A 26,047-nucleotide genomic window follows, 5' to 3' on the forward strand; every position below is an offset into this window, starting at 1 on the left:
CTTTGTACAGGTTGTCCCATTTGCGGACTTGCGACTACAGTAGATGGCTTGGAGTTGGAGGCAACGACGTTGTGAATGGTCAGCGGTCCTCAGCGCCTGCTCTGCACCTCCATGAGTGACACTGACTCACGCTTCCGTGTGGAGTTCGCCGCCTATTTGTCGCCTTGGAAGTGAGTGTCACTGGAGTTTCGTATCCATCAATACTACGTCATGTACATACTATTTACGCCTGAATTTATATGCATTCACCTCTGCTTCTGCTGCTGCCAGATACACACAGTTACTGTCTTGCTAATGCCCATCGCTGAAGCGATAATAGCGAGAATGGTCGGTTAGTTAGACATAGCACCTTGTGGTTGATTTGCTCCATTCAACAGAAGACTGCCATTGATTTTAGCCAAGTTTTCACCACACAGCTGATTGCACTTTGAACTGTCGTGGTTTTTTTCTGGCTAGTGAGCCCCATGGTTCGTTTTCCTTTTTTGTGGGTGGTTGCGGGTTCAATTCCCGACGATTGACGGTCAAACATGTCTTTATTCTCCTCAGTCTCATTCTCCTAGCTTCTCTTTCATTCTTTGCCAATAGCCAGTGCATGCCGGAGTACGGGGTATGGTGTGTGTCTCAAAAACGAAGGGCAAGAATGAAAAATGATACACAAACACACCCATGCCCCCCCCCCCCACACACACACACAGACACACACACACAGACACACACACACACACACACACACACACACACACACACACACACAATACGATACAATACAATACATGTATGCCCATCCGGAGATGATGGCAGGTCCCGAAGGGACCAACAGTGTTCAAGTCACGAGCAGAATCGGGCGTGGCGAGTCAAGTCCTGGCGACGGCGATAGCGCTTTCCACAAGTGAAAACGAAGTCTAAGGTGACGGGCTCGGTCGGAGGAATGGTGCTGCATGCTGATCTCCACTCTCTGCGATCCTGGGCGAGGTCGTACCAGCCCACTATCTGGCGGTCCTTCATGTCGGACACAACATTGTCCCGCCACCGCTTCCGGGGCCCATGACTTGGCCGGGTCTTGTCCAGTTCACCGAAGAGGATACACTTTGGCATACGGGAGTCATCCATTCGAGCAACATGGCCTAACCAGCGGAGTCGACGCGTTTTCAGTGCCTCCTCGATCGGCTATACCTTGGCTCGTTCAAGGAGAGTGGTGTTGGAGATGTGCTCCTGCCATTGTGTTTCTCTGGGAATATCCAGCAGGAAGCGAACGCAGCGGTGATGAAAGGCTGCAAGCCGACGAACCGCTGCGTACACGCACACTTACAGACACACACACACACACACAAACATGTACACACACACTTGTACTTACTGTACTGTACTTGTTGCTCACTGCCAAAACTGGTCACGTGAGTCTCCCCGGGAGAGGGGAGAGAGACTCAAAAGGAATCTTGGAAAGATGACTCAATTGGTTATTGAACCGCCCAACGGCCGACACCCCCTGAAATCCCCAAAACTCTGGGTGGACTTGAAAATGACCCCACTTATTGGCTCACCACACCTCAGTAAGTGGGTGAGGACAAGGTGCAGAAAAAGGATTGACGGCATCAGGGTATCCGCCCCGGGATCCAACTGCAGTTACCCCTGCCGCCAGTGAAGGTAATACTTGCTACTAGTGTGAGTGGCTAAATCAGAGTGGATCTGATAAAAGCTTCACTAGCACCATTGATTACACAAGAGTTAATCTAGCCAGAAGCAGTCCATGGTTAACAGGTATGTATACTTCAAATAGAAAGTATATGAACCCTGGAACCAACAAAGGTGGCAGGTACAACATTACACCACACACCATTGACCATTGACCATTGGACGCCCATCGCCAGAGGCGATGATAGCGATGCTACAGCAGAAGCCATAGCAACTTGTGCTGGGATTGCACCATTCAACAGCTTGCAAGGCACACACACACACACACACACAGCAGCGGTACCAGCTCACTGTCCTCGACAAGCGATGTGTTCGCTGAGTAGCCAAATTGCCCTTCCCATCCCATACCACTCCTATATATACTCGCCTTTCCCTGACCCCTGTAATTGAACGTGTCAAATGCAAACTCCGTTTCCTTAGGCACCGTGTCCACACCAGCAGCATCAGCCCTCTTCTGAAAGATAGAGTAACCCTCCAACCTCCCAGTAACACCCGTGGCAATGACAATTGCAAATACATTGTGCCGCTAACTCGGCAAACATCTGGCGACAGCCGTCCATTGGTTTCCGCCGTGAAGCTTTGGAACACCCTGCCACAGGAACTCAGGTCCACTCGTCGTCCAACCCCGTTTAACAGATTGCTGAAAGTGTTTTCCACGGTTAAAGGGAAACTGAACGCCAACATTAAGTATGGCTTATCCGAAGGAGAATTGGGCACTGATTCCGATGAGCTATGTCTCGAGCCGATCAGAGAAGAGGAACCGTGTCAAATTTCATAAATAACACCTTCCATATTTGGAAATTGGGCTTGATGACGTGCGTACTGCTTAGCTGTCACCATGCTGTGCATGCTCAGCAGTGTAATTGAATGGCAGAAAACAATTACTTTGGTGTTTTGCAGCTCTATTTCGTTCCCTGACGGTAACCAAATCTAGATGTAGGAATCTGTTGAGCAGGAGAGTGACACATGTCTTCCCGAAGGCTGTCCAGGCTGCAGTGGTGATCACCCCCAGATCGATTGTAGCGAATTGGAAAACTCATGGTGAATTTGCTTCCACTCCAAGGCAATGTCGAGGTATGAAGGGTGCTTGTACTGTCTTCCAAAGTGAAGAGGAGATGAACATGGCTTTGCATAGCTGTTGTTCTATGCCAACTTACCTACTCTTGCTGGTACCGTAGTGGCATAATTGAGTGTTGCCTGGAATAAACTTCCTGAAGATATTCGTTCACTCTCTACAACAGCGAAATTTAGTATTGCTGTTCGTCGGTATCATTCGCAATCTATGTTTAAGGTATTCCTGACTTTTGTGTCTAGGCTAACCACATCTATGATAGTTTCAATAGTTTGTGTATATGTCAGTTATAGTAGTCCGCAATGCTGCTTTTCTAATTCTCATTATGATTAGCATGCAATGTACTACCCGAAGTACTGAATTTACTTCTTCTGTACTCTATATTCTAATGTATCTTCTACCTCTTCTCCCTTACGAACATACTTTCTCATTTTCCATACTTATATAGGAGACTCCCTTCGATAGGCATCTATTTGCCTCTGGAGGATCCGTGAAATAAAAATCAATCAATCAATCATAATTGCAAATTTCGTGGACGAACAACTCGAGTCACTAGTGGCTAGTGAGCAACACTAACAGGTGAGATTTTTCAATTTGACAAAAATTGTTTTTGTTTGAGAACTGACAGTGGCAGTCATTTGACTCAGTAGGTGTCTCTCTGCTGCTTCTTTCCCTTCATTGGTAGGGTTGTGCTTGAAAAGTTGAATAGTACAAGTGCTTGAAGTAAAATAAAATAATTAGAACATGTGGAACATAAATCTAATCAAGCATCAGTACATGTATTGCGAACTTAACTTCAAAGCACATGAAATCACAATGATCACTAAGTTTATGGAATCAGGAGGATCGCTAGGACACCCTAGAGCCCTGTGTTCAACGAACACATACACACATGCTATATTGCGCGCACACATGTACACATGTGCGTGCACTCCCACCCCATCCCACAGACACATGCATGCAGCGCGCACATCCAAACACATGTGCGTGCACCCCCCCCCCCCCACACACACACTCCTACCCATACACATGTGTGCGTGTACCCCCCCCCCCCCACACACGTATGCACAGACGGATACACAAACACACACGCACAAACACACACACACAAGATACGTGTAAGTGTACATGGTCTTTCTGGTGCAGATGCTGGGCCAGCACAATGGAAAATACCTTCATCAAGAAGCTTGATCAAGTGTTGTGATAATGGCACTGTTTGTTTGTTTTTACAAAGAAGCGTGGGAAGGATTACAATGCGTTATAATTCATATTAAATTTTGTTCTTTGCCGGCTTGTACTGTGCAGACCAGAATGCTTCGCTATCAACTCCTGGCTTTCCATTGACATGGTGTTCAGCTGCAGCGGCATCTGGTCCGGGGAGTTCAAGTTGCTGGATGGCTGCACTGACACAGGATGGGTTTGCGTTGGTAATGCGATACGGCAGTCATCCCACACCATGAGCTACATGTTTATGTAATTTATATTGTCGCTCGTCCAGCAACGTCAAAGCTCTGCATGTAAACACAGCAGAACACCATAATAATAAAAATACTACTCAGGGGATAATATTATAATTTTGGATTATCAATTTCGTGACATTTATGAGTTCCTGTCTAAACCATGCCGTGATATTGATTGCTATCTGCTCACAAAGTACCTTGTATTGTAACAATACTCTGCCTAATCACTACCCTTCGCCAATTATTAGATTCACACAATATTCACAACGTATGCAACACGATGCTGTCTATTGACACTACTCTTCTCCCGTTTTCATCTCCCTCTACCTTATGAATACTCATTACTGGTTTCGTTTCTACCCTTTCCATTGCTGCCAGCTCCCAGTCTTTTTCAATGCACAGCATCACCTTGAAATTTTTGTGATTTGATGTACACAAACTTTGAAGTTGAAATTCGAATTACATGATCAGATTTTTGTTCCACATTTTCTATTTATTTTTACTTCAAGCACAACCCTACCGATGAAGGGAAAGAAGCAGCAGAGAGACACCTACTGAGTCAAATGACTGCCACTGTCAGTTCTCAAACAAAAACAATTTTTGTCAAATTGAAAAATCTCACCTGTTAGTGTTGCTCACTAGCCACTAATGACTCGAGTTGTTCGTCCACGAAATTTGCAATTATGCCACTACGGTACCAGCAAGAGTAGGTAAGTTGGCATAGAACAACAGCTATGCAAAGCCATGTTCATTTCCTCTTCACTTTGGAAGGCAGTACAAGCACCCTTCATACCTCGACATTGCCTTGGAGTGGAAGCAAATTCGCCATGAGTTTTCCAATTCGCTACAATCGATCTCGGGGTGATGATCGTGTCTTCTTCATCACCACTGCAGCCTGGACAGCCTTCGGGAAGACATGTGTCACTCTCCTGCTCAACAGATTCCTACATCTAGATTTGGTTACCGTCAGGGAACGAAATAGAGCTGCAAAACACCAAAGTAATTGTTTTCTTCCATTCAATTACACTGCTGAGCATGCACAGCATGGTGACAGCTAAGCAGTACGCACGCCATCAAGCCCAATTTCCAAATATGGAAGGTGTTATTTATGAAATTTGACACGGTTCCTCTTCTCTGATCGGCTCGAGACATAGCTCATCGGAATCAGTGCCCAATTCTCCTTCGGATAAGCCATACTAATTTTTGGCGTTCAGTTTCCCTATTATGGCCGAATAGTACCTCCCTCTGGCATAGGTCCTCATCTTCCTATTTCTCCCTGATTGTTAATTCTGTTCGAACTTGACTTGTAATTACCGGTCCATTATACTTCCTATTGACTGTTTTCTCATTTTCTCAAGTACAACTTTATCGAGCCACACTTTTTATTCTATCGCCATCATAATATTGGGCATCAATGCCCGTTTGGTTTGCGATGTAAAATAAAACTTCAAACAAACAAACAAAACACACAAACACACACACACGCACCCACATGCACCCCCCCCCCCCCCCACACACACACACCCACACACACCCACAATCATATACAGTCAGACCTCGCTTAACCGCACACATCTGTTTTCCACAAAAATATCCGGATAGGCGAGGGAACCGGATAACTGAACACACATACTGTATGTGCATGTGGCATGTCAAAAGCAGTGACATTGTACATACATGTAGACGGGTCCTATGCAGTACAACTAGCCTGCACAGTATGTAAAACAAGCCAGAAAAATGACAAGTGCATGCAGCTGAGTGCTGTCCGCATGTACCCAGCAGGTCAAGGACCTCATCTGCTTGTACAACTCCCTGATTCTAGCTTCTGCAAGCCACATGCAACCGGATACGACGAAGCTTGTTGTACACATTTTAACCAGTGTGTACGCAAAATCATGCACCGGTATGCGGATCGCGAAGTCCGGTCATGTTGTATGCATAACATATGCTGCACATCGGTAACCAGCGATTATCTTCCGGATGGCGAGGGATCCGGATAAACGAGGACCGGATAAGCGAGGTTTGACTGTACACTCTTTTTCTGTGTGTGCCTCTATTTTTCTCTCTTCCAAAATAGTATGCACAATCCATCACAGTGTCTGATGCATGGGCGGTAATGCATGTAGCTTCTAGAATTGGTTTGGTTGAGAACCTCCTATGTGTGGCCTATTGCAACAGTGGATGCATCATGCTCTACTGAGCTTCCCTCAGCTCCACCAAGAGTAGCCATGTTCAAAGAGGCGTAAGATGAATTTTTCGCCGCTCCTGTTTCCAATGGACTTGATCGAGCTCCATTCAAGTTGAGGACCTCGTATGTGTGGCCAGTGGCAGAAGTGTATGTAGCACGCTCTGCTGAACTTCCTGTAGCTCCACTGGATGTAATCTCGTTCAAACAGGCGTAAGGACTATTTGCTGTGGCTGCTTGCAATGGACTTGATGGGGCTTCATTTGTGTCCACTGAGGTATTTGTTGCATTCCCGCTCTCAGATGTCTCAGCATAGAGTTGCTCAGGAACAGCAGTGATTCCGTATGCTTCATTTGCCACCAGCTCGTCTAACGGTATCAGGCTTGGGTGCTGTGCAGTAGATGGATTCATCACATTTTTTCTCACAGCTGCAGACCTATGTTGAGATTGATGTCTGATGACTATGATCATCATGATTATGATGACACAAATGGCCAGCCCCAACGCCGCAGAAAGCGCTATTACTGGAGTATCACTCACTTTGGCATCTTCTGGAGATGCCAGCGAGTCACCTGCAGATAGATGAAGTCCAATATTAAGAGGAGAAGGACAAATGAGTATGAGTTAAAAGTAAAACTGTTCGCCAATTTACCTAGATAACGTTAATGCTGTCCGAATGTACTTGAAGTACAACAACTAGGCACAAAACTGACATGGTACTATTCACACTACTAACACCTTCATGCACCTGGTTCCAATATATCTCCAAAGCGCTACCCGTTGAGCAACTTTTGATTGTTACTGGACAATGCAGAGACCAGCAAGATAACTTTCTTCGAGTTCGAGAAGAAATATTCAAAATAAAAAAGAAGGATTCACTGGATTCCTCGCCAGGAAGCTAGCCTCGTCCCGCGGACAAGGTTGCGGCTCCGTGTCCGCCATCAGCATCAGCTACAAACAGTGCTCCTCCCTACGGCCCCCAACTTTCCAACGCTCGTTCCCATTATGGTGTAATGGATGAATGGAACAGGCTTCCGCAAGACATGTTTCTGGAACCGATGCCCCAGTTGAAGTCTCTCCAATCCTTCAAGACGAAGATCCACCGCCACTTGCATCAAAATAATTGGCTCTGGGCCACGGACTCCCTGTGAGACTATGTCACCCGTCAATGAGCAACTACCATCGTCCATCATCTCTTTCTTGTTTTATTTTATTTTATTTCTCTTTCTCGTGGCTCTCTTTCTCGTGGCTCTCTCTCTCTCTCTCTCTCTCTCTCTCTCTCTCTCTCTCTCTCTCTCTTTCTCTTTCTCACTTGATCTCCATCGCTCCCTAGCTGCATTCCTTTTGATGCCTGGTCGTAGGCTATGACTGATTACGAGACCTCCGGTCGGATGAGCCTCGCCAACCACATCGGCACATCGCCCCTACTCCCCTTTGTCTTGTTGTCCAGTGTCTTTTCAGTTGTCCTCTTCCCCTGATTATTAGTAGGGCTGTGTTTGCTAGTAAAATAAAATTGCGGGAAAGAGGCAAAAAGGGAAGAACAAAAAGTCTAAGATCTTGTTACCTTGGTGGGCTGCTAGTCGTACCTCAGTAGCCTGTCAGTTCTGTGCCCTGTTATAACACATAATGACCGCTTATTACCTTGTTACACTCGTGGATAGTTGCTTCATAACTCGTTTCCATGTGTTTTCTTCTTCTATTTTACATTTAGTACTGGCTCATTATCCGAGTTCAATTTATTTATTTTGTTTTTATCTTATTGTAGTGTGTGTGGGCATGTCCTTCAAAAATTTTCGGGGTCCACGCTTTATCATTCATGTTGTATTGTTGGAAGTGTAACTGCGCTGTGTAGCCGTGCGAATCAGAATGCAATGTTCCTAGCAACAATAGTTTTGTGCCAATTTTTTTGACTAGGTGTTTTGGCCCGGCGTTCAATTCGGTTGGCAATGTTTACGCTAGTTTGTGCGATGCGTATACATGTAAGTAATACTTTACTTGGTCCGCCCAACATTGGCGCTTATCCTCACACTTGTCTCAGGAAGGAAATACATATTATTTGAAGCATGCCACGATCACAAAGCACTATGTATGTGATTATTTACATGTCAGTGAGCAACCCATCCGAAAATTCAAGCAAGTTGCATGTCCTCCTCACCACTATCGTCGCTGGAGGAAGAGCTCAAAACGTTCGATCCGGACAGCTGCTGCACGTTTCATAGATTGTCCCACTTCTCCTCATCTCAAATCACGCTCAAAGGCAGTCACCTTGCCGCTCAGAAGCTGAGTGAGACTGCCCGCGAGTTGGCTGTAAGTGTTATCCCCGTTCGTCGCAATAATACGACTTTGTTTGAGACAAAATGGCAACACCACGTCAATGTCCTTTTTTCAAATCGCTTCTTGCGCTTGTCGTACTTGCTGATCAGCACCCACGCGAGCCGCTGGTGCTTGTACATGCAGCGCAATGATAGCTTCCGCTTGATGTACTAGTAGCACCTGTGTGTACTGCAACTAAGCCCTAACGCCTTGCGCCAGGCTTTTCGGCTAGTTTCGTGAAGTCCTTTGCACGAGAGTTTCACTCAGGACTAAGTCACGGTTTATTTGATTAGCTCCTTTGCCCGGTCCCCTATGAGCTTCAAAGTGTGTCCGCCAGATTGGTCTCACTTTCTGGAGATGTCGACATGAGCTGCAGTTTCTTCTTCAGCGATTTGCTGGTGATAACTCAGAAATAATCACTCTTCACTAGGCGCTGTACTGTGCCAGCACTGAAATTCAAGCCCGCGAAGAGCTTCTCCAGCTTTTCTATACCTCCCCGCGGTACACAATCCTTGCCACCAGACAGCTGAAAGTAGACAGAAACTGTATTCTACATAGCTCTGAAATGCGAACATCCCGACTTATTTTACCGACTCGAGCAGACGTTGCAGCGTTTTCTTGCGCTGACGGAAGTGCTCGTCGGTGGCAGCTCCGTCAAAAAGACTCAAACGAACCGATCGCAAATACTGTGATGGTGTGTGCTGCCATGTCGTCGGATGGAATGGTCAATGGTTATGTTCAGATGGTGAATCGGTGGTCCCATGCCGTATGACGCAGGCAGAACACCAAAAAATCAAATGCGAAGATAAGCGCCAATTTAAACTTGGCGGACCAGTAGAAGTAAAGGAACATGATAACTGTGGTGCATGTTTAGTATAACACTTTTTGTGAGATCCGTGTGTATGTGCGTTTTCTTTTTTTCCTTCTTCCTCAGTCATTTTAAAATAGAAGAAATCACGTCAGCGGATGTTCATGCATGTTCATGTCCGTCATTTGATCTTTGCATCTTTAGAGCCACGCAAGTTGTGTGGTACAGGGGCGTCGGAAGGAGTTTTACATTGGTGCGGCCAAAGTGTGAGAAAGTGGCGGCCAAAGTGCGGGGGTCGTCCCCGGGAAATTTTTTGAAAATTGGGCCTAAAAAGCCATATTAACGCTACAGAATGATATGAGAAATAAGAATATGCATGCTGATGATACACCGCATTGTCGATGTAAAACATGGTACCTGTACAAGAGTCGACAAGCCACCAACAAGGTTGAAATGTATATAAAAAATGCGAAAGTTATTGGTGCGGCTTTGGCCGCACCTGCCGGACCTGTTCCGACGCCCCTGTGGTATGTTGCTATGTGTCCTTGATTCGTGGTTTGACCGTATTGTCGAATGGTCTTGCCGGTATCGCCATCGACATGCATGACCATTCGCTAATGTCCTTCACAGCTGAGATTTTCAGCTTGTGCTTGTCTTGGTTGCGCTCACCTTCCCCTCCTATGTTTTCATATAACTTAGAACCTTCCAAGTTGGAAGGCTGTTGGAGTGCGCACCCAAGACGTGCTAGAGCTGATAGCCAGTTAGCTGTAGAATGTCAGTACTGTCGGTCAGTTTGGTGCAATTTTATCGCATGAGCTGATTGTCAAGTAATTGGTGGTGTTAGTGGACATAACAGCGCAACTTGAAGTTCCTTCTTTACTATTTATAGGTTATTGCATGGCAGGGAGGGCCTTATGGCTTGTTAGAGCCTGACAGGTTAGCCTGAAGGCGGTAGGCCTGAGGGCTGTAGGCCTGAGGGCTGTAGGCCTGAGGGCTGACTTGAAGGGTACAAACAAGCCATAAGGCCCTCCCTGCCATGCACTAACTATTTTAGAATGAGGTTACATGCATTATCTCACTTGCATTATGCTTGTGCACCATACTATTGGGTGGTTTTGTGATTCGGTGTGAGACAATTGGTGTGGTATTGTGGTTTGACGGTTTTGTCTGATAGTCTTGCCAGTATCGTCTTCAGCATACATGTACATCCGCCAATGTCCTTCACAGCTGAGACTTTCAGCTCGTGCTTGTCTTGTTCGTACTTACCTTCCCCTCCTATGTTATTTCTAACTCAGAACCTTCCAAGCTCGAAGGCTGTTGGTGTGCGCATCCAAGATGTGCTAGAGCTGATTGCCAGTTAGGTGTAGAACGTCAGTACCGTTGGTCAGCGTCGTGCAACGTTATCGTAAGAGCTGATTAGAAAGTAACTGGTGGTGTGAGTGGACATTACAGCGTATCTTGTAGTTCCTTGGTCCACATGGTTATGAGTGCACAATTAGTGTTATTCATTGCTATTTTACGACTGTTATCTCCTCGTCGGTTATTGAAATACTTTGCCTTTATAACCGCAATCAGTAATACAAGCTGGATCGACATTTGTGTACACTTTATTCATGTAATGTGAAACTGTGGGGACAATGTGCAAAAAAACGATGAAAATGTGAAGAAATGGTGTAGAGAAAATGAGGATTCATTTTTCATTCATTTCCGAGTCATTTTCGTGATTCAATTTGGACAGCTCCTGGTTTTGTTATGACTCTCAAGGTCGAAAACAATAATTCCTGATCCCGTTGAATGCTGTTATTTGCAAGGCTGACAGTTCGGCCTTTTTGACCTCAGGTTTCATTAGTGGACCTAAGAATGACTCCGGGTCGGCCAAATTGCAGTGCAAATATAAAACAACCCGGAGGTAGCAATAGTCTCCCCAGCTAGTCCGAATTTGATTTTCAACATTTCACAGCTGGGAATAGAAGGAACAGAGTAGAAGACTGAATTGAGAGTCAAGGTCAAGCAGATCTCACCGGTACAGTGTAATGGCCCACCGCTCCAATTTCCAGTCTGCAGGCATGTCCTTTGCGCATCACCTCGACTAATGTCAAATCCAGTCATGCACTCAAAGAGCAAAGTGCTGTTGAACTGTGTACTTGGGACACTGGCTAGCATAGAGTTATATCCAATTGAAGGTATTCCACAGTCTACAATGTTACACTTTGGAATTCGAGCAGACCAATCTCCAGTCTTATTGCATCTGGTTGTATTCGACCCATCTAGATTATACCCATCATGGCAGTGAAACTCAATTTCATGGCCATACCGGAAGTTGCCGGTTGTATTTCTGTGCCTGCAGAAGCCGTGTGGTATACATCCATCTACAAGACTCAAGGCTGAACAGCTGACGGCAGAACATGTTGGCGGAATTGCTGGGATCCAAGTAGCATTGTTGTTGCATTTTAGATTCCTTGACCCTACTAGGTTGTACCCATCCTTGCAGTAAAATGTGACCGTAGTGTTCCTGGGGAATTTGCTATCCGTTCTTGTGTCGCTGCTCCGCAGGGATATTGTAGCATGGTCATTTGTGTTGGTGGTGTTTGGGTATAAATAGTGAGGATGACTACATCCTAGACACAATACGGAGAACAAAAACATGCAGAGAAAACATTAATACTTCAAAGAGCCGTTTGATCTGATACTTTGAAGTTCAGACTCCCAGTGAACTTCCAAACAGAAAAGGTTTTTTTAATTTTCTATCTCTCGTAGTTGGAGCACTCTGGCACGAGAGCGACAAGCTACACGTTATTGTCTTTGGTGCCTCCTTTGCACCATGGCTGGTAGCTAGGCTTGCTTAAAGCTCGTAGCTGTACTGATGAGGCCTTTATGGCCGAAACAGCTTGCTGTCTACAGCATTGGGTATTTTCAAAATACCGGATTTCCCCGTAAGTCAGTTCTCCCCAATGACTTAGTACCCCCTATAAAATATACACTTTCCACTACCGAGGTTATCACCCCGAAAGACAGTTCCCCCCCCCCCCTGTTTAGAAGAGTATCTCTTTGTCGTTGTTACTATAATCGAGTGGCACATTCGCACTACAATTCTACGAGTGCTAGTTTGAAAATACGTTACGAATTTGAGCAATTGTTACGTTGTACAGCAGGTACGAACAATTAATATTTACATACTCACCGGTTTTCGTTTTGGAGTCCCGCGCTGTGACTCAGCTAATTTCTATTTCGTTTGCCTTGTATTGTCTGACTAGGGGCGCTGTCACCCCGTCGGGTGCAAGCACCCTTGGACAGAAGCACTTCACTTCACGACAAGTGTTCATTTTCGTTTTCCTCTTCTGCTTCTGTTGCACAGTTTGAACTGACTTTGAATGTGTGCTTTTTTCGTACTCTGCTCTCGATCGAACCATGCGCGGATCGATCTCCATAATTATTTTTATCTCCCGTTGCCATGACTGGCATTAGTACAGCGTTGCGTACTCACTCACTGCTTGGCACGCTTGCAGCGCGTCTTTCTTCTGTTGCAACCCAGTGCCTGCGTGCACGGTACGGGATTTGCGATGCCACATCAGCGTTGGTGTGTCGTTGTGCTTCGTTGTTGTTTTTGTTCTTTGGCTGAGTAGTGGTCGTTAAAACTGAGAAAGAACGGGTCGTTGGCAAGGCGTGTTTTCGATGTGCATGCCCTCCTGTCAACTCCAAACTACCCCCGAAAGATAGTAAGTTCGTACCCGTCCTACATGTACAGACACCTTACAGTACATACATCATATGCACGGACACTAGAGTTGCGCAGGCTTCCCACTGCATGTCATTTACCCCCGATAAAAAAGTACTGCCCGAAAGTTAGTACTCATGTGGCTGCTAAGTTCGAAAGTTAGAACGTACTAACTTACGGGGAAATACGGTATATATACTCTCCAGACTACTCTTAGGTTTATACAAGTGGAATATGAACAAACTATCACACAATCCTTGGCTTTGCATTGATTTGTGTTCAGTTTATATCCCATGTATAAATGGTTGATAAATATGGTGGTAAAGACACACCTGGCAATATGGCGGTAAACACACACCTGCCCACACACGCTCTCTAGGCTGCAAAGTTCTGGCACAGAGCTCTCCTTCTCACCACCACCACCATCAGTTCGCGCCTGGCGCCTGGTCGATGCATGGCTGGCGGTATCCGGCATAGCAGGCTGGTACATCAAGTAGCGCATGGCACATAGATGATGACACAGCAACGACATAGCTCGATTGCGACGTACGTTTCGTCCCCGCTGGACTCATCAGGCAATCTTCTTCTTGAATGTCTTCATACGGAGCTTGACTCGGGAGAATGAAGTTGAAAACATCACTGCAGCTGTACTTATGGTTGATAAATATGGTGGTAAAGACACACCTGGCAATATGGCGGTAAACACACGCCTGCCCACACACGCTCTCTAGGCTGCAAAGTTCTGGCACAGAGCTCTCCTTCTCACCACCACCACCATCAGTTCGCGCCTGGCGCCTGGTCGATGCATGGCTGGCGGTATCCGGCATAGCAGGCTGGTACATCAAGTAGCGCATGGCACATAGATGATGACACAGCAACGACATAGCCTGGTACCCTCTGTTTCTCAATCATGGTCTTAGACCATCCCACTATGCCTGCCTTTGAATTATTATTATTATTATTATTATTATTATTATTATTATTCACAATCCCGTGGCACTAGCCAATGAAATGGTGATGTGGGCGATAGCCGGCCATGGCGGTAATAGAGCTAGAGGGGAGAAAGAAAAAGAATGAAAGGGGAACTGAAAAGTAAGAGAAGCTAGGGCAGGGCTCGACATCAACTAGTATGCTGCATTCTGCAGTAGCTGTGTGAATGTATTGTAACATTGGCAGGATTTTAGATGTTGTGGGAGGAGAGACCAATGGCGGTAAGCAAGGAAGAGAGGAGATGTTTGCATAGAGGCAGACCGCGCAATAGGGAAGCGGCATCAGTGAGAACTCCTGCTGTCGATCCTGTTGACGGACGGACATGGCGGCGGTGTGAATTCTGAGCTGCAACCGAGCCTGTCGCTTTGGCAGATCTCGGCGGTGAGTCTCGCCTCGCCTGTACACGAGGGACAATGCAGCAACATCATCTCACTACGCACAGTATACTTTCTAGTGGCATCATTATTCTCGCTTTCTTGCAATCAGTTGTAGTGGCATTTCTGCGTAATTTACGTTGCCTGCACTGTATGGTGTGTCCATCACTGTGCACGTGAAATAGCTCTTCACACTATTCTCACATTTAGCAGCCTGCTTGCATATGCCAGTGTTATAATATAACACTAGCATATTATGTGGAATATAGGCAAAGGGAAAGGAACAAGAACAATGGATTAAGTACAGTAAGGAGGTGATAAAACAGCGTAAAGAAGACAGCTAAAATAAACAGCGAAAATGCGTGACCTATACACATAGCAATAGTGACACAAAGGTGCAAGTGAGAGAAAACCCAACAAGCGTGACGTGTGGTGCGACAACAAGAGACAGTATGTGGAAAGCGTGGAATTGCACCATATCTGCTGTGTTTCAAATTAATGATCCTTCCTTTGCCATCATTATAATTCAAAATCCTCTACCGATGAGCTCCAAGGAGCAAAACAGCTGTCTAGAGGCGTTGCAAATTATTTGTCAATGGAAGTGTCCTTGCTGTGCTGGTGTGTTTATGCTTCATGCATTGGTTTGGCTGTTAGCGCATGGTGGTGACCGGTGGAGAGAGAATATCGTAAAGTGGTATATGGCCGAAAGCTCTGTCGCAATATTTTAATTATTCCCGTAGCTATGCAGAAGACGTTACTTCAGTAACATCTGGCGCTAGCCAGGGTCCACACAGCTTTAATTTGGTATTTGTTTGTTTGTTTGTGTGTTTGTGTCACGCCTGGAGCTATCTCGTATCTGTCCCGTATCTGTCCCGTATCTGTGACTACAAAGGCTCTACAGGATCGTACATAACAGCTGGCCACAATATTTGCTGGCTCCTGTATCTGTCCCGTACCGTACCATCAAACACAGCTGGCCACAAACAGCGGGCCACAATATTCGTCGTATTATGTATATGACTCCCTGATGTAGAGGGAGATTTGCAAAGAAATAGGGAGACGAGGAGGGAATGAAATTAGAATGGACGTTAGTTGCCGAATAGGTGATAGGATGCGTCAGCAAAAACATACTTTGGAAGAGAGATCCCGTCGTCTCCAAAATAAGCGTGAACGGGCGATTCAGCGCCAGTCACATGAAACGTCGGAAGAGAGATCCCGTCGACTCCAGAACGCCCGTGATCGGCAGAGTCAGCGCCGGTCCCAGCGTATTACAGGAGACCCAAGTTGCTGAAGACCAGTAGTCATTGCTGATAACGCGCAGAAAAACCAAATCTGCAGCCTCTTTTGCCGTCGGACAGGATACGTATTTTAGGAGACTGTAACGTTATGTAACGTGCTCCACAGGCAACCATGCTTTCGGCCGTCAGCAGCAGTTAAGCACAAGCACACTATCAAGGTTAGGACATTATTTTGTATTATTGTATTGTATCGTATTGTATGGAATATAATTTTACCTCATTGGCTCAACAGGTCAATGTATTACTACAAAAAGGCCAGAAAATCCGATTACTGTATTAAAATCAACTAATTGTCGCTGGGGATTTAATTTCGCTGATTTCGCCGTTTGGTACCAACCGGCCAAAGTAAATCGCAGGCCAAAGTTTGTCATAGAGGCTATTGATGCATGATTGAGCAATGGATGCATGCGAGAGCAAAAAATACCGATCGATATCTTTTTGAAAACTCCAATCGGCCAAAGTTTAATGACGGTGAAAAGTTTCGTTTCTCATCGGCCAAAGTTTCTCATCGGCCAAAATTTGTTGATTTACAGTATAAGGAGATAAAAAGAAAAGAAGGAGCAAACCAAAAGTGGATGAAATTAGAGAAAAATAACAATCCGCAATAAATTCTGCAAATACTTTTGCCTAACTCATATTCAAACTGGCTGAAACGTTTTTGCAATAAAATGATGTCGCCAATCAACGGAAAAAAAACATTTCCATCAGTTCTAATAACATGCATGATGAGCTAGGCAAAAAAAGCATAAAAGCATAACGTAGGGCCCTGAGCTTCCAAGCTCTCTCGTTGTGAAACCTAAGTTTAGTTTGTAGTAATATACGTAACTGAGCTTGATGAAATCATCACATATTTTAGTATTGAACATGTTGAAGGTGCAGGGCCCTCTGCTCTGCTCCATTGCTAATACCTTCAACTTATGGTTGTGGTGTATACAGTTCCATTTTTTGCTTATTCATTTTGTTTCAGCAGAAGGCTTCTCCTTGTGCCTGGCCCAGGCCAAAAATCACACCTCAGAGGAGTACAAAAATTACAACTCCCAGATGTCCTCGATTGCTGGCCATGGCATGGAGAATTAGTATCACTGGGGTGGTAACAATTACAAGCTACCCAACTAAGTGATAAAATATGCGAAGAAATCTCATGCACAAGGAGAGAGAAACAAAATGAAAGAAAGAAAGAGGTGAGATAAGGAGAGGCAAGGAGAGACAATAATACACAGTACAATGATAAACACCCAAGTGATGCTACATTAACTAGTGGGCCGAGCGAGTCAGAAAACAACTTAAAAGTCTATGTCGGTATCAACCAAATATCACAGGACATGAAACACTTTTCTGATTTCACTCAAAGTTGGCTACTTTTATCCCTAAGTGGACCTCATTCACCCACTATGACATGTTAAAGAGACCTGTTCTTGGCATATTGGGCAAAGTCAAAAATTCGACAAAAATAACATTCCACACTGTGTGAAATTCTGCAACATTCTAATGCAAGAATTATATTGACCAACCAGAAAATCTCAATCCCTTGACAGGACATGCAGAATCCCTGGATTTCTCCCAAAATCCCTGGATGGCACCAAAACATGTGAAAAGGAGCTTTTCCCGCCAAAAACATTCTACATAACAGGACTGTCACCTCCGAGTGGGTACAGCACAGTTCGACCATGCAGTGCAGTTCGATCAGTCAGCACACGCCCAGTGTCAGTGCAGATCACGCAGGCTAGGCTAGGCTGGTCTTGAAATTGCCGTGTACGACATACAGTTCGAAGTGCGAGTATCATACATTTTGTTGAAAACCCGGGACATTGCAGGTGAGTGCCTGGAGTTTTCAGGAAAACCTGGATCAGACAAAAATGTGAATTTTCCAGGAGTTTGCTTGAAATCCATGGGGTCCCGGGAGTAAGGTTGATTTACCGGCATTTTCCTGGGAAAACTGGGAGGGTTGGCCAGTATGCAGAATGTGTGTATGTCACATCCTTACCAGCACACTCGGGCAGTGTTCCATTCCACTCTCCTGTCTCCAAGCACGTGTGCAGGAAATCTCCCACCCCTGCTTGGAACCCACTCAGGCAGGCATAGGTCACTTCACTTCCATACACTGTGGCGGAAAAATTAGAAAATGTGTTGTTGCCATCGGGAGGTTGGCCACAGTCCACTACGTTGCACGTGGGAGGAGGATTCGACCATTGCCCATTGTCTTGACAAACTGTGGAGTTGTGGCCAATCAAATTGTACCCTGTGTTGCAAGTGAAGTTGAACCTCTCCCCAGAGGCAAACTGTGATGTCAGACGTTGTTGTATGATTCCATTTGACAAGTGTGGAAGAGCTAAACAACGAATCCCTGTAATGAACACAGGAGCGGCGGAATTTTGTTGCTTTTAAATACAGACATATGACATACCCAGATAGCAATCATGTTGACATCAATTTCAATTCTCTGGATGCCGGCTTATGTTTTCCCCTGTGCTCAGAAAAACTGCAAGTAACACGAAGCAAAACACACTCAGGAAGCATCGAAGTATCATGTAGGTTAAATAACAAGAGGGAAATTTTGGGACTGGTGGCAGGAAAGGTTCTTATCACCAGGTGACTGTACATTGAGAGCCAGAAGGAAATAGTGTCTTACGTGAGCAAACCAGTGCACCTCCATTCCATCGGCCACTGGGCTGACATGTTAGCTGATTAAGGCCAGAGCTGGGCTGGAAACCAGGTAAACATGTATAGCTGGCTGTGCTTCTATAAACCGTGCTAGGGGCCAGCACACTAGACGTGTGGTGAGATGGTGGTGACCCACAGTTAACAATCGTACATCTTGGTGCGGTATTGGACCACTGTGAGTTACTCTGACACGTTGCCTGACCAGCTCCTTGTAGTGTGTAGCCGGTATTGCAGGTGAATTGCAATTTGTCACCAACAGTAAATTGCCCTACTGCTGGTGAAACGTGTCCATTGGATGGCTTTCCTGCTTGTGCAGGATCGCAGGTGATGAGCGAGCACTTAGGTTCTTCCTCTGGTGCCCAATCTCCATTTGCAAGACATGATCTTGTTGTTGGACCAGTTAGATTGAACCCTGCTTGGCATTTATAATCCACAGTTGTATTGAACGAGAAGGATGGAGTCCCAATTACACTTCCATTGGCTGGATTGCCAGGTATTCCGCATGATACAACTGCAGCATATCCCAGGAAAATACAGAGTAGACAGATTGCCAAGCGCTAGAAGCAAATCGACCCATGCACAGCACACATCTAGCTGATTGAAACACGCTACATTTGTCACCGGATCTCATTGCAATGCATGTAGTCACTCTGAGCCCCTTGATAAGACCTAACAGAGCTTTTTTCAGCCGTTTGTTTTGCAAAAAGTCCTCGATTTTTTTGATCCGATCGTGCTTCAAGGGAAGTGGACAATCGATCAACAGGGCCGAGGACGAATGTGTCTGGTTGGAGTTCTTGCGTGGCACAGGATGGCCAAACACACATATAGATACGTTGCGACGATCCAATCTGCACAGCGTTTCCTCATACTGCACGCACGACGGTAAGTACAATTCATGTGATTTCAAATTGTTTGTGATCTACAACGTCGCAAGCAGAACGAAAATACAGCAACAGCACGACAACCGTTATACCAGGCAGCAACCAACTGTCACCTCTGTAAAGTTCGATCTTTGAACTTTGTTTCTTATTTCGAGCACACACACCCAACATGCGAGAGCATTCTATTTTGACTTCACTTCTTTGGAACATAAACAACAAGAACAAAGAAATGCAAATCGCTCCAGATTATCAGAACTGGTTGGAAGGTGCTAGAAGCAGTAGAAGAAGATAGAAGGATCCAGAACCGGATGTGTACAATACAATGACAAGCTAGACCACATAGGTTGGTTGATCATGAATGCGTGACATGTGCAGGTAAGCCGTACATGGATTCAGCGCCAGTCACAGGAAACGTCGGAAGAGAGATCCCGTCGACTCCAGAACGCCCGTGATCGGCAGAGTCAGCGCCGGTCCCAGCGTATTACAGGAGACCCAAGTTGCTGAAGACCAGTAGTCATTGCTGATAACGCGCAGAAAAACCAAATCTGCAGCCTCTTTTGCCGTCGGACAGGATACGTATTTTAGGAGACTGTAAAGTTATGTAACGTGCTCCACAGGCAACCATGCATTCGGCCGTCGGCAGCAGTTAAGCACAAGCACACTATCAAGGTAAGGACATTATTTTGTATTATTGTATTGTATCGTATTGTATGGAATATAATTTTCCCTCATTGGCTCAATAGGTCAATGTATTACTACAAAAAGGCCAGAAAATCCGATTACTGTATTAAAATCAACTAATTGTCGCTGGCGATTTAATTTCGCTGATTTCGCCGTTTGGTACCAACCGGCCAAAGTAAATCGCAGGCCAACGTTTGTCATAGAGGCTATTGATGCATGATTGAGCAATGGATGCATGCGAGAGCAAAAAATACCGATCGATATCTTTTGAAAACTCCAATCGGCCAAAGTTTAATGACGGTGAAAAGTTTCGTTTCTCATCGGCCAAAGTTTCTCATCGGCCAAAATTTGTTGATTTACAGTATAAGGAGATAAAAAGAAAAGAAGGAGCAAACCAAAAGTGGATGAAATTAGAGAAAAATAACAATCCGCAATAAATTCTGCAAATACTTTTACCTAACTCATATTCAAACTGGTTGAAACGTTTTTGCAATAAAATGATGTCGCCAATCAACGGAAAAAAAACATTTCCATCAGTTCTAATAACATGCATGATGAGCTAGGCAAAAAAAGCATAAAAGCATAGCGTAGGGCCCTGAGCTTCCAAGCTCTCTCGTTGTGATACCTAAGTTTAGTTTCTCAGTCGGTAGAGCATGAGACTCTTAATCTCAGGATCGTGGGTTCGAGCCCCACGTTGGGCGCCAATGTTGAGTTCGAAACAGGACGACTGACGACACATTATCCAGACATTACAACGGGAACAGGCAGGTTGGGGGAACGACATTTATTATAGACGACGAGACAAGAGACCAAGACGAACGAAATGACTACATTGAAGAGTGAGAAAAGAGATCAAGTCTGAACGGCAAGATAAAGGGCCTGGGTAGCTATGGCAAATATGGGCGCGCAAGTAGCTACCCAGGCCAACGGAACAAAAGAAGACAAAAGGTGAGTACGCAAGGGCATGCAGGCCAGCTAGAAAAGGAACGGGAGGAGGTACCTAACAGTAATATACGTAACTGAGCCTGATGAAATCAACACATATTTTAGTATTGAACATGTTGAACGTGCAGGGCCCTCTGCTCTGCTCCATTGCTAATACCTTCAACTTATGGTTGTGGTGTATACAGTTCCATTTTTCGCTTATGTGTTCGATGATCTATGTGGGCATACAGGGGTGGATCCAGGGCTATAGCCTAAGGGGTGCAGAAAATATCATGACAAATTTCTTTAGGTAGCTTGAAGTACTTTGGCCTTGAAAACCTTTAACAGGAGAAGTACTGTTTTCTTCGTTGTACAATGTAAGTTGAGTAACATAAAACCTGCATGCCTGAGTGCATGAGTACATCAGTACAGTCATCCAGTAAATGGTCAATTTCAGTGTTTCTGCTTCAAACAGCCACTAATTTTTAAAAGCTACAAAGATTACATCAAAGGATCAAACAACAACGATTTTCTTCATTTTGTTTCAGCAGAAGGCTTCTCCTTGTGCCTGGCCCAGGCCAAAAATCATACCTCGGAGGAGTACAAAAATTACAACTCCCATATGTCCTCGATTGCTGGCCATGGCATGGAGAATTAGTATCACTGGGGTGGTATCAATTACAAGTTACCCAACTAAGTGATAAAATAAGCGAAGAAATATCATGCACAAGGAGAGAGAAACAAAATGAAAGAAAGAAAGAGGTGAGATAAGGAGAGGCAAGGAGAGACAATAATACACAGTACAATGATAAACACCCAAGTGATGCTACATTAACTAGTGGGCCGAGCGAGTCAGAAAACAACTTAAAAGTCTATGTCGGTATCAACCAAATATCACAGGACATGAAACACTTTTCTGATTTCAATCAAAGTTGGCTACTTTTATTCATAAGTGGACCTCATTCACCCACTATGACATGTTTTAGAGACCTGTTCTTGGCATATTGGGCAAAGTCAAAAACTCGACAAAAATAACATTCCACATTGTGTGAAATTCTGCAACATTCTAATGGCAGAATTATACTGACCAACCAGAAAATCTCAATCCCTTGACAGGACATGCAGGATCCCTGGATTTCTCCCAAAATCCCTGGATGGCACCAAAACACGTGAAAAAGAGCTTTTCCCGCCAAAAACATTCTACATAACAGGACTGTCACCTCCGAGTGGGTACAGCACAGCTCGACCATGCAGTGCAGTTCGATCAGTCAGCACACGCCCAGTGTCAGTGCAGATCACGCAGGCTAGGCTAGGCTGGTCTTGAAATTGCCGTGTACGACATACAGTTCGAAGTGCGAGTATCATACATTTTGTTGAAAATCCGGGACATTGCAGGTGAGTGCCTGGAGTTTTCAGGAAAAACCTGGATCAGACAAAAATGTGAATTTTCCAGGAGTTTGCTTGAAATCCATGGGATCCCGGGAGTAAGGTTGATTTACCGGGATTTTCCTGGGAAAACCGGGGGGGTTGGCGAGTATGCAGAATGTGTGTATGTCATATCCTTACCAGCACACTCGGGCAGTGTTCCATTCCATTCTCCTGTCTCCAAGCACGTGTGCAGGAAATCTCCCACCCCTGCTAGGAACCCACTCAGGCAGGTATAGGTCACTTCACTTCCATACACTGTGGCGGAAAAATTAGAAAATGTGTTGTTGCCATCGGGAGGTTGGGCACAGTCCACTACGTTGCACGTGGGAGGAGGATTCGACCATTGCCCATTGTCTTGACAAACTGTAGAGTTGTGGCCAATCAAATTGTACCCTGTGTTGCAAGTGAAGTTGAACCTCTCCCCAGAGGCAAACTGTGATGTCAGACCTTGTTGTATGATTCCATTCGACAAGTGTGGAAGAGCTAAACAACGAATCCCTGTAATAAACACAGGAGCGGCGGAATTTTGTTGCTTTTAAATCGCGGCAGACACAGGACATACCCAGATAGCTTTCATGTTCACATCAATTTCATTTCTCTGGATGCCGGCTTATGTTTTCCCCTGTGCTCAGATAACCTGCAAGTAACACGAAGCAAAACACACTCAGGAAGCATCGAAGTATCATGTAGGTTAAATAACAAGAGGGAAATTTTGGGACTGGTGGCAGGAAAGGTTCTTATCACCAGGTGACTGTCATTGAGAGCCAGAAGGAAATAGTGTCTTACGTGAGCAAACCAGTGCACCTCCATTCCATCGGCCACTGGGCTGACATGTTAGCTGATTCAGGCCAGAGCTGGGCTGGAAACCAGGTAAACATGTATAGCTGGCTGTGCTTCTATATACCGTGCTAGGGGCCAGCACACTAGACGTGTGGTGAGATGGTGGTGACCCACAGTTAACAATCGTACATGTTGTTGCGGTATCGGACCACTGTGAGTTACTCTGACACGCTGTCTCACTAGCTCCTTGTAGCGTGTAGCCGATATTGCAGGTGAATTGCAATTTGTCACCAACAGCAAATTGTCCTATTGCTGGTGAAACGTGTCCATTGGATGGTTTTCCTGCTTGTGCAGGATCGCAGGTGATGAGCGAGCACTTAGGTTCTTCCTTTGGTGCCCAATCTCCATTTGCAAGACATGATCTTGTTGTTGGACCAGTTATATTGAATCCTGCTTGGCATTTATATTCCACAGTTGTATGGAACGTGAAGGATGGATTCCCAATTATACTTCCATTGGCTGGATTGCCAGGTATTCCGCATGATCCAACTGCAGCATATCCCAGGAAAATACAGAGTAGACAGATTGCAAAGCGCTAGAAGCAAATCTACCCATGTACATCACATACCTAGCTGATTTAGATACGCTACATTTGTCACCGGACCTCATTGCAATGTGTGTATTCACTCTGAGCCCCTTGATAAGACCTAACAGAGCCCAAGCAGCTAGCTATGTGGAGATTGAGTAAAATTGCATATCTATTTGTCTAGGTTTTCGGGTGCATCAGACACATACATGCAATGTTATGCGCAAGAGAAGCCTGGTTTGTATTCTTCATCCAGCTACGACTAGGGTTGTTGACCGTGTTGGTAGAATTTGCTCTGTAATCCTCCTTTGAAGAGTCCCGTGCATGGGAGCACTGTGAGTTCACACCAAATCCTTGTGTAGGCAATGAACAAAGTAATAATACTGAACATTAATGCAAGGTACACCTGCTTATGGCAGAAATTCATCGCTGTGCTGGCACTACTGATATAGCAATGCGACAATCGGACACAGACAAAAAGGGATAATCGGACGAAGACAATAAAGGGACACCGAATGCGATAGGCCAATACCTCATGCCAGTACCAGAAAAGAAGGCAAACTAGCACTTTCTTGCATTCACATGAACAATCACCAATAACTTGAAGAGAGCTGGTGCTTCTGCATTAGCAGAAGCACCAGCGACAGCGGCTGACGCAGGTGTAGCAATGGCATGGCCGCGCTGTGAGGCGACTTGCTGGCGGACGAGCTTGTACCCGCGAGCTTTCTCTGTAGCTTTTTCCAAGGTCAGATTGTCCGTCAGCTGCAAGTCCGTTGCTAATTTCTCATCTAGCAAGGTGGCAACGAAACGGTCACGAATGCGATCGGATTTGTTATTTCCAAACTCGCATGTCTCAGCTATCACGTGCAGAGGACGAAGAAACTATTCCACCGTCTCACTTGGACGCTGCGCTGCACGCACGAACACCATCCGCTCGTGGAATAGGTTCGTCTTCGCGTGAAATAGTCACCAAACTTCTTGAGCACTTTGTCGAAGTCTTTCTTATCAGCGTCTGCGTCAAACTGAAGCTGCAGGAACACAGGCTCAGCGTCCGGACCCAATGCATATTTCAGAGCTGCTACCTGGACCTCACCATCTTCCTCGTTAAGCTTGGTAGCAAGACGGTAGGTCGAGAATCGTTCTCGCCACAGAGGCCATTTCTGCGGGGCAGAAAAGTCGAAGCGGTCAGGGACCGGGGCTGTGCGGGTTGACATTATTCTGACACCATGTAAAGTTCGATCCTTGAACTTTGTTACTTATTTCGAGCACACACACCCAACATGCGAGAGAATTCTATTGTGACTTCACTTCTTGGGAACATAAACAACAAGAACAAAGAAATGCAAATCACTCCAGATTATCAGAACTGGTTGGAAGGTGCTAGAAGCAGTAGAAGAAGATAGAAGGATCCAGAACCGGATGTGTACAATACAATGACAAGCTAGACCACATAGGTTGGTTGATCATGAATGCGTGTCATGTGCAGGTAAGCCGTACATGGATGGAGTGTCATGCGATGGCATAGCAAGGCACTAGATGTCTGTGCATGATAATTACAAGCAAAACATATAACTCATGTGTAGCACATGCAACAACCTCCATCACATTCTCCAGATCAGACGGCAAGCGAGTCAGTGAACATGAAGAAATAAAGTATGAAAGAATGAAAAGTCAATAATTCAAAAATCTCAGAAAGGTTGAACGTAAAAAAACACTGAGAACAAGGAAAGTGACTTACTTCGTTGGCAAAACACAAAGCGAATGTTCCTCATGTTGTCTGAGCCCCCGCGACCAGTCAGACAGAGCAACGAATTGTTCGGGTTGATACGGTTTACTTGGCCTCAAACGACGAATAAGGGGACAAAGGAAAGGAGCAGGGCTCAGGAGGACAACGGAAACGATAAGAGTAACAAAAGGGCAGAAAACCACGAGAGAGAGAATAAAACGGTCCCACCACGAGGAGCTGCGACGACTACAGAAAACAGAAGACCAGGAAAACGGCGCAGGGCCATGAGTTATAACCCCAAACGGACCCAGGCACGAACCCAGGCACGTACCCAGGCACGGACACGTAATCTTAGCAGTAACCAGGCAAAAAGCGTGCAGCTAAACTACGTACGACACTCATATGGACCTGGCCCTTGCAGAACCAGCCACACAGTGGAACCATGTGTTTGATTCCGCAAGCGATGCCTACCT

The 26,047-nt window shown here is 45.4% G+C and overlaps 1 protein-coding gene across 2 annotated transcripts in view; it reads right to left on the minus strand.

Moving 5' to 3' along the window:
- Positions 1 to 26,047, minus strand: part of LOC135808536 (sushi, von Willebrand factor type A, EGF and pentraxin domain-containing protein 1-like) — a 105,733-nt gene that overhangs the window by 22,985 nt on the left and 56,701 nt on the right. The window contains exons 7-12 of one of the 2 annotated variants that reach the window (XM_065321739.1): positions 23,269 to 23,811; positions 22,621 to 22,980; positions 18,537 to 19,079; positions 17,892 to 18,251; positions 11,552 to 12,148; positions 5,782 to 6,981 (exon numbers count right to left, since the gene is read on the minus strand). The exons of the other annotated variant lie outside the window; for it this stretch is intronic. Coding sequence (XP_065177811.1) covers positions 6,380 to 6,981; positions 11,552 to 12,148; positions 17,892 to 18,251; positions 18,537 to 19,079; positions 22,621 to 22,980; positions 23,269 to 23,811 — 3,005 coding nt within the window. The 3' untranslated portion in view covers positions 5,782 to 6,379. Of the gene's footprint in view, positions 1 to 5,781; positions 6,982 to 11,551; positions 12,149 to 17,891; positions 18,252 to 18,536; positions 19,080 to 22,620; positions 22,981 to 23,268; positions 23,812 to 26,047 lie in introns of those variants that run through there. 2 annotated transcript variants of the gene reach the window in all.

Source organism: Sycon ciliatum, chromosome 2, assembly GCF_964019385.1.
Source record: "Sycon ciliatum chromosome 2, ocSycCili1.1, whole genome shotgun sequence".
Classification (NCBI taxonomy): domain Eukaryota; kingdom Metazoa; phylum Porifera; class Calcarea; order Leucosolenida; family Sycettidae; genus Sycon; species Sycon ciliatum.